This window comes from Typopeltis vanoorti, chromosome 1 (assembly GCF_054136105.1).
Source record: "Typopeltis vanoorti isolate ZY-2024b chromosome 1, IOZ_Tvanoo_1.0, whole genome shotgun sequence".
Taxonomy (NCBI): Eukaryota; Metazoa; Arthropoda; class Arachnida; order Uropygi; family Thelyphonidae; genus Typopeltis; species Typopeltis vanoorti.
In genome coordinates this window covers 111,169,091-111,182,723 of record NC_143549.1, presented here as the reverse complement: position 1 = coordinate 111,182,723, position 13,633 = coordinate 111,169,091, and the positions used below count along the sequence as shown (strand labels likewise).

General features: G+C 36.9%; 1 protein-coding gene across 1 annotated transcript in view; it reads right to left on the bottom strand.

The window, feature by feature from the left end:
- Positions 1-13,633, bottom strand: part of unc79 (UNC-79 domain-containing protein) — a 1,277,183-nt gene that overhangs the window by 865,776 nt on the left and 397,774 nt on the right. The window contains exon 18 of the mRNA XM_090395893.1: positions 9,090-9,178. Within this exon, the coding sequence (XP_090252019.1) occupies positions 9,090-9,178 (89 nt within the window). The remainder of the gene's footprint in view (positions 1-9,089; positions 9,179-13,633) is intronic.

Sequence of the window (13,633 nt, the reverse complement as noted above, 5' to 3'; positions counted from 1 at the left end):
ATTATTATTATTATTATTTTGACACCTCCAGGGAGTCCAAAGACTCATCGAGGGAGAGTGTGCCGACAGCATCGAACGATTGGTCCCCTTCCAACTACTAACCGCGCTCAAACTTACTTAACTGAGCGATTAGTAGCAGAGGCTCTACCAATCGATCAACCTTCGCCGGCTTTGAGACCTTCCAAGTGACTAATAAATTCTCTTTCATGTTTTGGGATAGGTGCAAGTCATTCTCAGATAAGAAGTTGTGCAGAGTTTCAAAAACCTCAGGCTGAATTCTTTCAATACAAGCTTTCCAAAAATCCAGTTTTTTAATTATTGAATCAATTTTATCAGTTACTTCGAATATAGTGATTGAGATGTTTTGAAGTCCCAAGAAGTTGAGTTTGTTTATTTCTAGAAAAATATCTGATAAATATGCAAGACTTTGAAGCCAATCACTGTCATGAAACTTTGGAACAAGACGGAAATGATGGTTTTCAAAAAAAACTCTGGACTTCATGTCTAAGTTCAAACAGCCGTGTAAGTACTTTGCCATGAGATAGCCACCTTACCTCTGTATGCAAAAGTAATGTGCTGTGAAGGCTGTTCATTTCTTCACACAACACATTAAACAATCTGAGTTTCACGGGTTTGACTTAATAAAATTTACAAATTTTACAGCCTCATCAAGAACATCTTTCAGTTCACTATGAAGAGGCTTGGATGCAAGAGTTTGTCTATGAATGCAGCAGTGACTCCATGGTACATGGGGAGCTACGTCTTTAACTCGGCCACGTAGGCCTATAAAACAACCTGACATAGACTTGGCTCCATCAGTGCATACACCACAACAATTAGACCAACTAATGTCCTTTTCAATGAAAGAACCATCAATCGCATTAAAAATATCTTTGCCTGTGATATGCTCTGTCAAAGCAACAAAGCAACAGGTTTTCCTCAATTTCATTTTCTGTCAAGTACCTCATGATGACAAGCAAAATAGATAAATCAGCAACATCTACACGTTCATCGACCTGGATGGAAAAGAATTTACTTTTTTTTTAATACTATCTACTACTGCGGCTTCAACATCGTAAGAAATATCCTGAATTCTTCGAGACATTGTATAGTTTGAAAAAGAGATAGTATCGATTTTAAGAACATGTTCTTCCCCAAACATACAAAAAACGGCATCCTTAATACAAAGAGAAATTAAATCTTCAGCTATCGTTTGGCTTTTACCACATTTAGCTATGCAATAAGCAATATGGTAGGAAGCCTCAATTGCATTCTCATTGTCTTTCTTTCCTGACGTCATGTATATGAAGTTACATTTGGATGCTTTTCTAAGTGCTGAAATGAATGCATTTCTTTTTTTTTTTTTTATACATAGGATGTTTAGTTTCTAAATGTCACATGAGTAGAGAGGGTTTCATGCAACGTTGGATAATACTTCCCCGCACACACACACACACACAAAGGGTTAGGACAGTCATCATCCCTACAAATGAAAACCAATATTTAATATACTCTTCAGAGTATTTCCTTTTCTTCTGTGCAGTACCTGAGGCACGCACCTTTTTACTATCTCCCAGTGTGGGTGTACTCGTAGTTGCAGACACGTGTTGAGAAGTACTTGGTGACGGGTTATAATCCATATCAAGTTTTGGTTTTTTAACAGTTCCTGTTTTTAACCACTGATCCATAACTGGCACACTTAAAAATCATTGACAATAATAACAGAAACTATGTTAAACATTAAATAAAATAACTACTTGAAAAGAATCACAATTAAAGACAACGCACTTACTTGTACTCAGTCAATAACTGAACTGATCAAACAGTCTGGCTACAGATGTATATCTATTTTTGGAGAAGTTCTAGAAACGTCGCAAATGGAAGTCAGTGGAAGGTTCGTTATCATAAAGGTCATTTCTTAGTAACACGCGATTGTTCTGGAAAGGAGGATGGGTCACAAAAGTGATGCATGAGCTGTGCATAATGATTGGTAGAAGAGTGGTTTTGGGGAGGGAGCCATGCCCTCATCAATCATCATTTGCTGATGTGAGCTAATTTTGAAGTGTCTCCATTAGCAATGATTCAAACTTAACATTTATTGTTCCATAACTAATGTTTTGCATTTTGTTTACTTTACTTGTTTTTCCGCCATTACTGATTATTTTTCATGTACCCCTGAATGGTCCAGTACGTACCCAAGGAGGTACGCATACCACCGGTTGGGAACTGATACTCTAGTCTATAGAAGCATTAAACCATTTTTTGTTCTGCTGGCTACTATCTTACACCAGATGGCCCTCAAATGTGCTATTTTCATTAACCTGCAATTGAACTTCTACTCTTTGGTTGCAGTTCATCAGCTTCATCAATAATACCCCCCCCATTCTTTTTTCTCTCTATCCGCTCTGAACACACTACATCCTTCATATTCTATGCCACTAACTATATCATCCCTGTCTCACTAATGCCAATAACCTCTGGTGAGGATGAACTAACTAATGCCCAAAACTCCTCCCTCATTTCAAATGCCAGGGACATTCAAAACGTGCAAGTTGTCCTGATGCTTTATACTAACGATCTCATTCTGACTTGTTACCTGCAGTAACAACTTAGGCATTTTATGTGCATTATTACACTCAACTGCCTCACTGTCATTGGTGTATTCACTCAACAACTTCCCCTCTAATAGCTCTAGTTACCCTGACTTGGCACAACCACTTTTACTTCATTCAATAACACTTTTTCCAGACACCAAATTCATTTAGATGCAAACCATCCTTCCTGTACAGGTCCTTTCGTCAGTCAAACTCACTCCACAAATTCCACATCATTCTTCCTGCATAACCTACTCGATGATTCATTCGCTATTATGGCCCTGCTTCTCAGCTCAACTCTGTCATACTGCTGCAACACCCTCACTGTCTTAACTCTCCTTCTTCTCTTTTGCTACTTTCAGCAACTCTTTCATGTCCTCCCTCATGCCATATTCCTCTCTTTTCAGATCATTCATTTCAGCCAAAACAATCAACTCTTTCCCTTTTACCCTTCTGCACTCTAATAGCCTTGCTAACATTGTTAATTTTTGCACTCAGGAAGCACAATTCTCTCAGTCTCTTGTTAATAACACCTTTTATGATAAAATCGCTATACAGGATTCTTTCTCTCCCCCCCCCCCCTTAATATTTCCTTCTCTCTTAGCCAAATATTCCTTTCGCTTTTCTCACATTTCTTTCTTTCTGTTATCAGCTGAACCACTCAAGACTTTTCTGCATTCGCTCCAGCTCACACTTTGTCCTGTGTATCACATCATGTAGCCATGCCATCTCCTTCATTACAGCCAACTCTTCATTTTTTACATCTGTCATAATACTATTCTTTCAATCAGCGCTCTCTCTCTCTTTCAACGTTATCTTCTGTTACACCATCGGCACACATTTTCATGGATATTCTCTGTTCTGTCCACATCACCACCACTTCCAACTCTTGCTCACTTACTCTTTATATCCAATGCCACAATCCCTCTATTCATCTTAGCTCCCAAACTAATTTTGTGCATCTTCTCATTCACCACACCTTTAATAATCGAATCCCTCATATTTCACTTGCGAGTCTTTCATTACTTCTCTCATATCAACATCATTCATTTGTCTTCTTTACTCTTCCACACACACACACACACACACACACACACATCTACAATTCTCTTCATTTTAATCTGCATCCACTTTGTCTCTGGCCTAATCCTCACCAACGCAGCTTTCAAATCTCACACCCTTTTTCCTCTGCCATTCATTCTTGCTATCTTATCATCAGTCACACAAGCTCATTCACTATCAACATGTCTTGATGTTATTTTGATGTTTATCATTCACCACTTGGCAGGCACAGATTTAAACAAGATCCTTATTTTGTGAGCCATATAATACTAGGATGTGGAGTAGATCAACCCTTGGGTTGCAGTTTGCCAACTTTGCAAATAAACGCTTAGCAATTTCTGAGAGAGCACTCCTTGATGAGAGTTGATGATCGCTACATGCTGCTGATGGAATCAAGTGTGCTTAAAAATATCCTGAAGAAAAGGTAATGGAGAATATTATATAGTTCTGAATGTTTTTGTGTGGACTTGTGTCCCAGTCGATGCCCGTAACTCCACATTCATTGGCCAACGAATGTCAGTTTTTACATATTATCCTTCATAGCATCCTACAGTCATGTTCGATGATTGCAGTGGATTGCTCACAGCGAACAGCACTTGACTTTCTGAACTTCTATCTCAGTATGTTTCATTGACTGTTGATCTGGGATGGTCCAATTTGTCAACAATTTGCCAAACAGATAGGCATGCAATATGGCATCCTATCACAATGCCTCTTTCAAACCCCATTCGTTCCTTCACACAGTCATTTCACCCAGATATAGTTCACTGACTTGGGAGCATCATATTCCTAATGCATACTGATTACAAACACGTGACTGGTTACATGGTACGATGCCCCTTGCCCATGAGGATGTCCACTGACTTCATTCTAGGGTGTAACACACACACACACACACAAATTGGCCCATAAGTCAATTAACATTCCATAGAAAGGACCCATCTTTGTGAAACCAAGAATGGAAGGAATTTACGTGCTGTGGTTTTCTCATAACTAATAAAAAAAAAATCTGGTAATGTTGAAAACCTTATGCAGTTGCTTCTCAAAGATAGGCCATTACTATGGCTTGTTCTATGACTTGTGGACCGTTGTCTGTGTGTGTGTGTCTCTCTCTCTCTCTACATATATATATATATATGATCATCATCATCATCATCATCAGCCATTGTCAATCTGCTGCTAGATGAAGGCCTTTCCAAGATTACTCCAAAACTGTCTGTCCATGGTGCTCCTTTCCCATGTCACTCCTGCAAATCTGACGATATCATCAATCCACTGTGATTTAGGTCAGCATCATGGTCATTTTTCCTCTCGTGGAATCCGATCCAGTACTTCTTTTGTCCATCATTGATCTTATCTTCAAGCAATATGCCCATTGCCACTTCAGATATTTCATTTTTCCTATGATGTCAGAGACTTTGGTTTGATTTCTTATCCATGTATTCCTTTTCTGATCCAATTTTGTGACATCAAGCATACTTCTTTCCATACTAAATTGTGTTGTTCTTAATTTTTGAATTTCCTTTGCATTCAGTGTTCATGTTTCACAGCGCCATATGTCAGTACAGAAAGAATACAGTGGTTAAAAACTTTTCTCTTCAGGCATGATGGGAGTTGGGTTTTGAATATTGAATATAATTTTCCAAATGCTTTCCACCCAAGCATCGTGCACCTTTTAATTTCGTCCATGATATTTTGTTCCATTGATATCTGTTGTCCTAAGTATATGTAACGATCTACTTGTTTAATTTCCTCATTATTGATTTTTATTATTTCTGGTTGGACATAGCTGTTGAACATAACTTGGGTCTTCTTTAAGTTTATCTTTAGGCCAAATGTTTTGATAGCAATTTGGAGTTCGTGGATACGAATCTGTAATTCATGCGCAGTTGAAGCAAAGATAACTTTGTTATCTGCAAAGCATAAATGGCTTAAATATTTTCCATTTATCGTAAAACCTTTCCCTTCCCAATCAAGAAGTTTGAATATTTCTTCTAGGCAAGCTGTGAATAATTTTGGAGATATTGTATCACCCTGTCTTATACCTCTCTGTATTCCCACAGCAGAGATGTTTCCATTGAAATGAATTGCTGCTGTGGCATTCGTGTATGCTGATTTGATGGTCCTGATGTATGGCTCCTCCATTTGTTGGTTTCATAATTTGCAATGCTTTAAGTACTGCCAATTTGAGTTAAGTTTTAAGTGAATCAAAGGCTTTCTCATAGTCAATAAAACCAAGACATACGAGGTGGTATCAAAAAGTTTCAAGACTAGCTCTGTTTATGAGAAATTACTTTATTTATCTACATTTACACACTATCACCTTCAAAATAGTCCCCTTGCATAGCAATACAGCGCTCCCAGCGTTCCTGCCACTTCTGGAATGAGTCCTAAGTCTTCTTTTCTGAGAGTGTCAAGCACTTCCTGTGATTCGCGCTGGATCTCCGCAATGGCGTCAAAACAGACCTTTGAGCTGGATTTTCATCTTTTGGGAAGAGGGTGAAGTCTGCAGGAGTCAAATCTGGCGAGTAGGGTGGGTGCAGAAGTGAGATCATGGTATTTCCAGCAAGAAACTCACATGTGAGGAGCTCGGTGACAGGGTGCATTGTCATCGTGGAGCATCCAGTTTTTCGCGTGCCACAGATCCAGTCTCTGTCGTTGAATGTCCTCCCTCGGATGCCTTAAAACCTGCCATTAGAACTCGCTATTGACGGTCTGGCCCCTGGGGACGAATTCTCGATGCACAATGCCACAAATGTTGAAAAAGACGATGAGCATGCACTTGATCGAGCTGCAGACCTGCCTCGCCTTTTTCGGTTGTGGAGATGATGGGCTCTCCCACTGTGAAGACTGTTGCTAAGTTTCATCACCGGTAATGATCCTCGACATGAAGGACAGATCATTCACGGCACGCTGACAGAGTTCTTGGCAGACTTTGACGGGGTGCTCCTTCTGCTCCTGGGTCAGCAGCCTGGGGATGAACTTGGCAGCAACACGCAGCATGTTCAAATCACACGTGAGGATTGCCTGGACTGTTCCGTATGACACACCAACAATGGCAGCGATGTTGTGGAGTGTTCTCCAACGATCCTCATGCACAAGTTGCCGAATGGTTTCGACATTTTCAGGAGTTGAGCTCAACGAAGGTCTTCCTGATCTCTCATCGTCTTCCAGTGATGTTCTTCCGCTCTTGAAGCGCACATGCCACTCAAAACATCTTGAATGACTCACTGCAGCATCGACGTAAACTTGCCGAATCATGTCAAACGTCTCTGTGGCAGATCTGCCCAGTTTTACGCAGAATTTCACATTTGCTCTTTGTTCTAACTTGCTGTTCATGATGAAATCACAGATGTGGTCAGAATAGCACCAGTAGCACAGCTCCCGATGTACACAGGATGATGTCTTTTGGCACACTGACTTATGAAGGTAGGTGCTCCCTGTGACTGTCCATGCAGCCTTGTGCTGCCATCTGTTGGCGTGTTACAAAACTAGTCTCGAAACTTTTTGATACCACCAGTGGTAATTGATATTCATTACACCATTCAATAATCTTCTGTACAATTTGAATATGGTCCATTGTACTAAAGCCCCTTCAAAAGCCTGCCTGTTTGTTTGGTTGTGCTAGGTCTAGAGTTGCACAAAGCCTATGAGCTAAGAATTTTGTGAACACTTTGTAAACTACTGATAGTAGACTGACAGGTTGGTAGTTTGTCAAGTCTTCTATCTCACTTTTTTTATGTATCAGAATTAGGGTAGCCTTCTTCCATGTTGTTGGTAAATCATTTTTCTTAAGGCATAAAGTAAATAGTTTTGCTAAGAGTTTGTAGATTATTTCTCCACCTGTTTTTAGAAGTTCAGCTATAACTCCATCCTCACTTGCAGCTTTCCCATTTTGGATGCTCCACATAACTTCTTCTGGTAGAATCTGTGGTACTTCAGCTGTCGCAGTTGTCTTCTTCTTCATTTAATTCATCATCCTGATATAACATTGAACAATACACACACACACAAGGTGTGGCTATTAAATAACAAGACTGGTTGCAAAAATGTAGTTTATTATTACAATTGTACAACTTAATTGTTGTTATTCCCTTCAACATACTCCTCCTCCTCTATCTATACACTGTTGCATACGAATTTTCCATCGTTAGAAGCAATGCTGCAAGTCATCAGGTGTTATTTGCTTCAGTAGCACTGCTGTTTTCTCCTTTACTCATCCACTGACTAAAAATGGGTGCCCTTCAATGTGGATTTCAACTCTGGAAAAAGGTAAAGTCAGATGAAGCTAAGTCCAGTGAGTAAGGTGGATGATCCAACACTGGGATCTTCTTATCAGCCAGATATTGCTTTACAGACAATGCACTGTGGACTGAAGTGTTGTCCTAATAGACAATCCAAGCATTGTTCTTCCACAGATTAGGTCTCTTTCTTCCTCACTCATTCTCTCTCTCTTCTTGGCCAGAACCTCAAGGTAATAATGTTGGTTAACTGTCTGAGCCTCTGGTACCCATTCAACCATTATCAAGCCATTGATATATATAAAAAACAAACAATCAGCACTGCCTTCAGTTTTGACTTGCTCATTGTTGCTTTTTTTTTTTTTCATTCTCAGTGACCTGGGAGTTTTCCAGTGCATCGACTGACTCTTTATTTCTGGATCATACTGGAAAATCCACATCTCATCACATGTGATGATCTTCTTCTGCAAGTCTGGTTCTGCTGTCAACCGGACTTGCAGTGGATTAGCAGATAATGCCTGATGACTTGCAGCACTGTTTCCAACAATGGAAGATTCATATGCAACAGTGTATAGATAGAGGAGGGGAGTATGTTGAAGGGGATAACAATTAAGTTGTACAATTGTAATAATAAACCACATTTTTGCAACTAATCTTGTTATTTAATAGCCACACCTCACACACACACTTTTTTCTTTCTTTTTTTTATAAACCACACAATTTGTTTTTTAAAAAAAACATTACATATAGAATCACATATTTGTTTGCATGTGGTAAAAATATTTCCCAAACAACTTTGACATGGAAAATAAACAAGGACAAGGGGACCATCCCTGGAAGATGCAAAAGGAAGTGGTAAATGAAGAAGTGGCATTTTTTTTTTTTTTTGGCATAGAAGGTATCTATACCATGGAATGTATTGCCTGGTATGGCAGTGAAGGTGCAGATGCTGAATGGCTTTAAGGATGAGAGACTATTATCTAGGATGGGCCTTAAATTATAATAATAGCAACAGTAATAAATATTCAAAATATCCAATAAAATTAAGATAAAGTTCTATGAAATTATGAGAATTGCATTTGAAAATAAAACACAAAATATTTTAAAACTTGATTGCATAAAACTTTTGTGAAAAAAGAAAAAAGAATACATTTTTATTTTTCTGCTGCCAACTAAAAACAGTTAACAATACCTGAGAAGAATTTTCATTTCTGAAAGTTCCTCTTCTGGAATCTCATGTCTAAATGCTTCCATCCAGTTTGGCATAATATATTCCCACACCTAAAGATAAGTTGACAAGTAACTGTACACAGTTGCATTGTATGAGGTAATTTTGTATTTAATTATTTTATATGATTATATAAAATGAGGATTAGTTTCCAACGACTACTGCCAGAGCTCAATATACTGTTCTGTGACTAAGTGCAGAGAAAGATAGTATATATATGGACAAGAACATGTGGAGTTTCATTCCATTCAGTCCCATTTGAGTTGGGGGAAACAGTGATTGCATTCAACATTAATATGAAGCCCATGGAAGTCACTATGACCAATGTAGCTGCAAGAAGAAAGTACTACAGAAAACGATGTGGGGGGAAACTCTGAAATGTCCTATACTGCAGGCTATATCATTTATACTTACTGCTGGCTATTAAATGGAATGACACAGGAACCCACTGCACATTTGTATAGTCATAATAGTCCCAATAAGTGGGGAGGTAACATTTCTGTCAATAGTGTATTTGAGTGATGAAGCCAGATTTAATTGGGAAAGAATAAAGTAAACAGATCTGTATAAAGTCTATTGACAAAGTAAAAGTAATGTGTTCTAATAAATGCTACTAGCCTATAAATTTAATTGTTCTCAAGATGGATAGCATGTTGCATATTTAGGCCTATGTGCTAGTTAAACCTCATGCTAAGGTTTAATGAATGAAAACAGCACAATAAAAGAATTAAACATGAGTTTAATAGTGCTAATACTTGATTTGTGACTGAGTCATCATCTGGGATACAATATACAAATTGTAATAACAAACAGCAACCTTGGCTGTTGGCTAGGAGGTCAGAGAATCATTGCAAACTTAAGTTTCACACAACTATATTTATTAAGATTTAGCTGGGTGTGCTAAAATCTGCTGCAGTGAAACCGTAGTTTTTCCCATGTGATTATATGCAATCTTTCCAAAGTATGGTGAGTTAGAGCTGACTTACTATAATGTAATGGCAGATATATTTCTTATGTTCAAGATAGATGTTGGCAGGTTTTCAGTTTAGCTAGATCAAGTCTGACATCCTTGGCAACGTCACAACTTGCCTCCAGATGATGGCAACAACATCAGGCTTGATGTAGCCAAAATTATCAAGTGAGTTTGGCTGCCCAGAAGAAATCTCTCCAATGACCAACTACATGCACTCTATAAATTATGCAAAGGAAAAAATATGATTACTAGAGGTGATAAGGGTAATGCCACTGTGAGTCCCAAACACAGGAAATACAATTGTAAAATGAATATCTTGCTCAGAGACTACACTGCACTATTTACAAGCCTTTAAGAAGAAAATATTAATAACATTACATAAAAATGTCACCTTGTGACCGCTCCCTCCCGAATTAACTAAAAAACTAGAACCTTTTAGTCACTCCCCCACCCCAGATATAGCTTACTTACTCAACATTTATAAATCTAATAACTCCTCCATCCTATAGTAGATGTTACTGACTCTCCCTCCTTTAAACTAGCCAAATTTTTAACTCCCTTAACCTCCCAACCGGCCGGTGTGGATGAAATAGTCAACACTCCCTAGCTTTTTTCATGGATCAAAACTTCGTCGGTATTCTGCCTTTTATCATTTCATTACCTTCCTCCACCGTTAATCTCGTTACGGCTATTCTATAGCCATTAGTGGATTATCTGTTGCTGAGTGACCTTTGTGTCCCCTCCCCCTGTCTTTACGTCTATTGTGTTGCTTAGAATTTCATTTATTCTCCTAAGTGATTTGACCTTTCTTGCCTCTAAAATGATTTATTGTGTCTCTTCCCAAAAATTGAAACGAATTTCACATATGCGAAAAAAGTCAATCCTGAAATGACCACTGATCAGCTTTTGCAATGAATCTGTTCAGTGATAGTAACTTTGGTGTATTTTATTCTACGAATCAGTGCGCCGGAAGAGTTGCACTGGTTGTTCTTTCACTTTACGTATAATAATTGAATAATTTTTTTTCGAATTTTCGAATTTTCAAATGTTTGCTTTGAAAATATTATGTCAAATATTTATATTTTTAAATAATATTTATTGAAATAAATATGTCCTTTTGCTTTCGTTTCTAGCCAAATAGCATTATATGGATCATCACATTTCAGATTTAGAAATGATTTTTTGTTATTTAATAAAGACAAAATAAAAAATAAAATGTTAAAATGCAAAATTGCATTACTCGGTTTCCGATTGTGTTTTTTTAGTATCAAAAATTTATATCCAATGATATTTTAGCAGTGATTCTTCGCCTTTGTCATTTATTTATTTATTTGTATTATGCATATTACGATAATATCTAGTGCCTAACCTCATGGATATGTTGAAAATTTAATGTGAAAAATATCATATACAGAATGATTTAAAATTTTTGCTCATTTTGAAGATGTTCTAATGCTTCCCCCCCCCCTCCTTATCCTCTCCTGGAACTCAATTGCATAACTACTCTAAATTTCTATACAGGTTTGAAAGATTTTCTAGACAGCATTCAAAATCAATTACTTCATTTTACCATTTTAACAAAAGATATAGAGCAATCAGATTGTATCGTGAAGCTTCTAATTCTGTTCTATTTATTTGCAATCTAAAACCAGCTGTTCTACTGTCCGCTGAAATTTTGTGAAATTTTAGAAATAATATGCTATATTTTCACCATGCAAAATTGCTTATATGCATACCACACAAAAGAAAGTTCAGTAGTATTATTTCTGTTTGTTTTTCTTTAAAAAAAAATCTAAATATTACTTCTTCTGCTGCTGGAAGCTATTTTTGAAATAATCTATGACTTATAAATACTTGGTAATATCCTCTTAGCTGGAGGAAAAGTTGAAGGCTTATTACTCTCAGTGCTATTGAAAAGAAAGGGGAGAACACTAAAGTGCCTCAGGCTGTAGTGCAGAATATGTCAAGAATGTCTTGTTTCCTTTTCGATTGTTGATTACCTATATCCTAACAGAAATACTGACATTTCGTTTACATGCTTATACATTATTTATGCCCAAATAATTGCTTAATTTATAATGATCAGTTTCACTTTTATTATCAAAAATTAGAAATCAAATCATACAATTATCTTGAAAAAGAGGATTTGAATTATTTTCAAAGAAAAGGTGCATATGCGTTTCATAATCTTTTTTTTTTTTTGGGGGGGGGGGTATATAACCTAATCAATCTGCAGATATTTCAGATAATTTATTTCATAAATTGTTCGCAAGACAGCTGTTACAAACGTAAATCACTTGGGGAACATACCCATTCAGTTTAGTGTAAAATAGTAGTAAAGGTTCAGTTACTTTAGATATCTAATCTAGAAGAAAATGTTATGTCTGCTGAGATTAGAATCTTACGTGAATATTTCTGACATGATTTCTCTATTCATTATAATGTAACCAATTTCCAGATTTTTTCCCTTCTGCAGACTTCATGTTTATGCAGTGATTTCTTCTTTGTACTACAAGAAAAAAAAATCAGATAACAGAAGAAAAATATGTAGTATTTTCTTTTCCACTGGCTGAATTGACAATGTTCTTTCTTTGTGTTTTGAAGAAGAAGTGCAAATGACTTTTTTCTTAATATTTTTGCCATTATAACATCTCATATAATTATAAGAGTGACATTTTACTGTTTTCCTCCCACACAAGAAACAGAAATAAGGTAGTAATAATATTGTTGATTCTGCCAAACTCCATTGTAGCAGAAATTTTTATTACAAAACTTTGTAATATATATATCTCCGAAACAAGAAATTTGGAACCCATATCACATCAATGTTGAGTGTTGGCAAGGTGAAAATGTTCCCGTTATTATTTATATATTTCATTTATTAACTAGGGGGGGGGCTATGCCCAACCGCCTGTGTTCCAGTATGGTAGGCCAGTTCTCCATCAATTGTGATAACTTGAAAGGGGGTACCGCCCCTGAATTCTGATGACTCGAATTTTGAAGACGCGACACTCAGGGTAGCCCCTGACTTTCAAAACGTTTAGAAAAACATGACATAAAATGGCTTATCATTTTATATATATATATATATTAGGATAACCAAGTTATTTTATAAACTTGGTTATTTTTACCAAGTTTATAAAATAACGACTTTCCCTCGCTGATAAGCTCGGATTTCCCCCTTCAATAGCTTTCCTGAAGCCAGATCTGGAGGCATATCTCGCCTTTCCGGTTATTTTGATAACCAAGTTTATAAAATAACTTGGTTATCCTAAAATACAATATCCCCAAGTTAAAAAAAAAAAAAAAAATTATTACATATATATATATATATATATATATATATATATAGGGTAGATTTTATTTCATTATTTTTTATTGTTTTGGTGAAATACTTTACCTGGAATACTCTTTCCAGAGGAACCGGAAAGAGTATTCCAGTTCCTCTTATATTTTATTCCTTCGAAAATATCGTTCTGTGTCATAAAAAGAACTTAAAAATTAGCCTTCAAGATGAAAAAAGAAACAGTACATT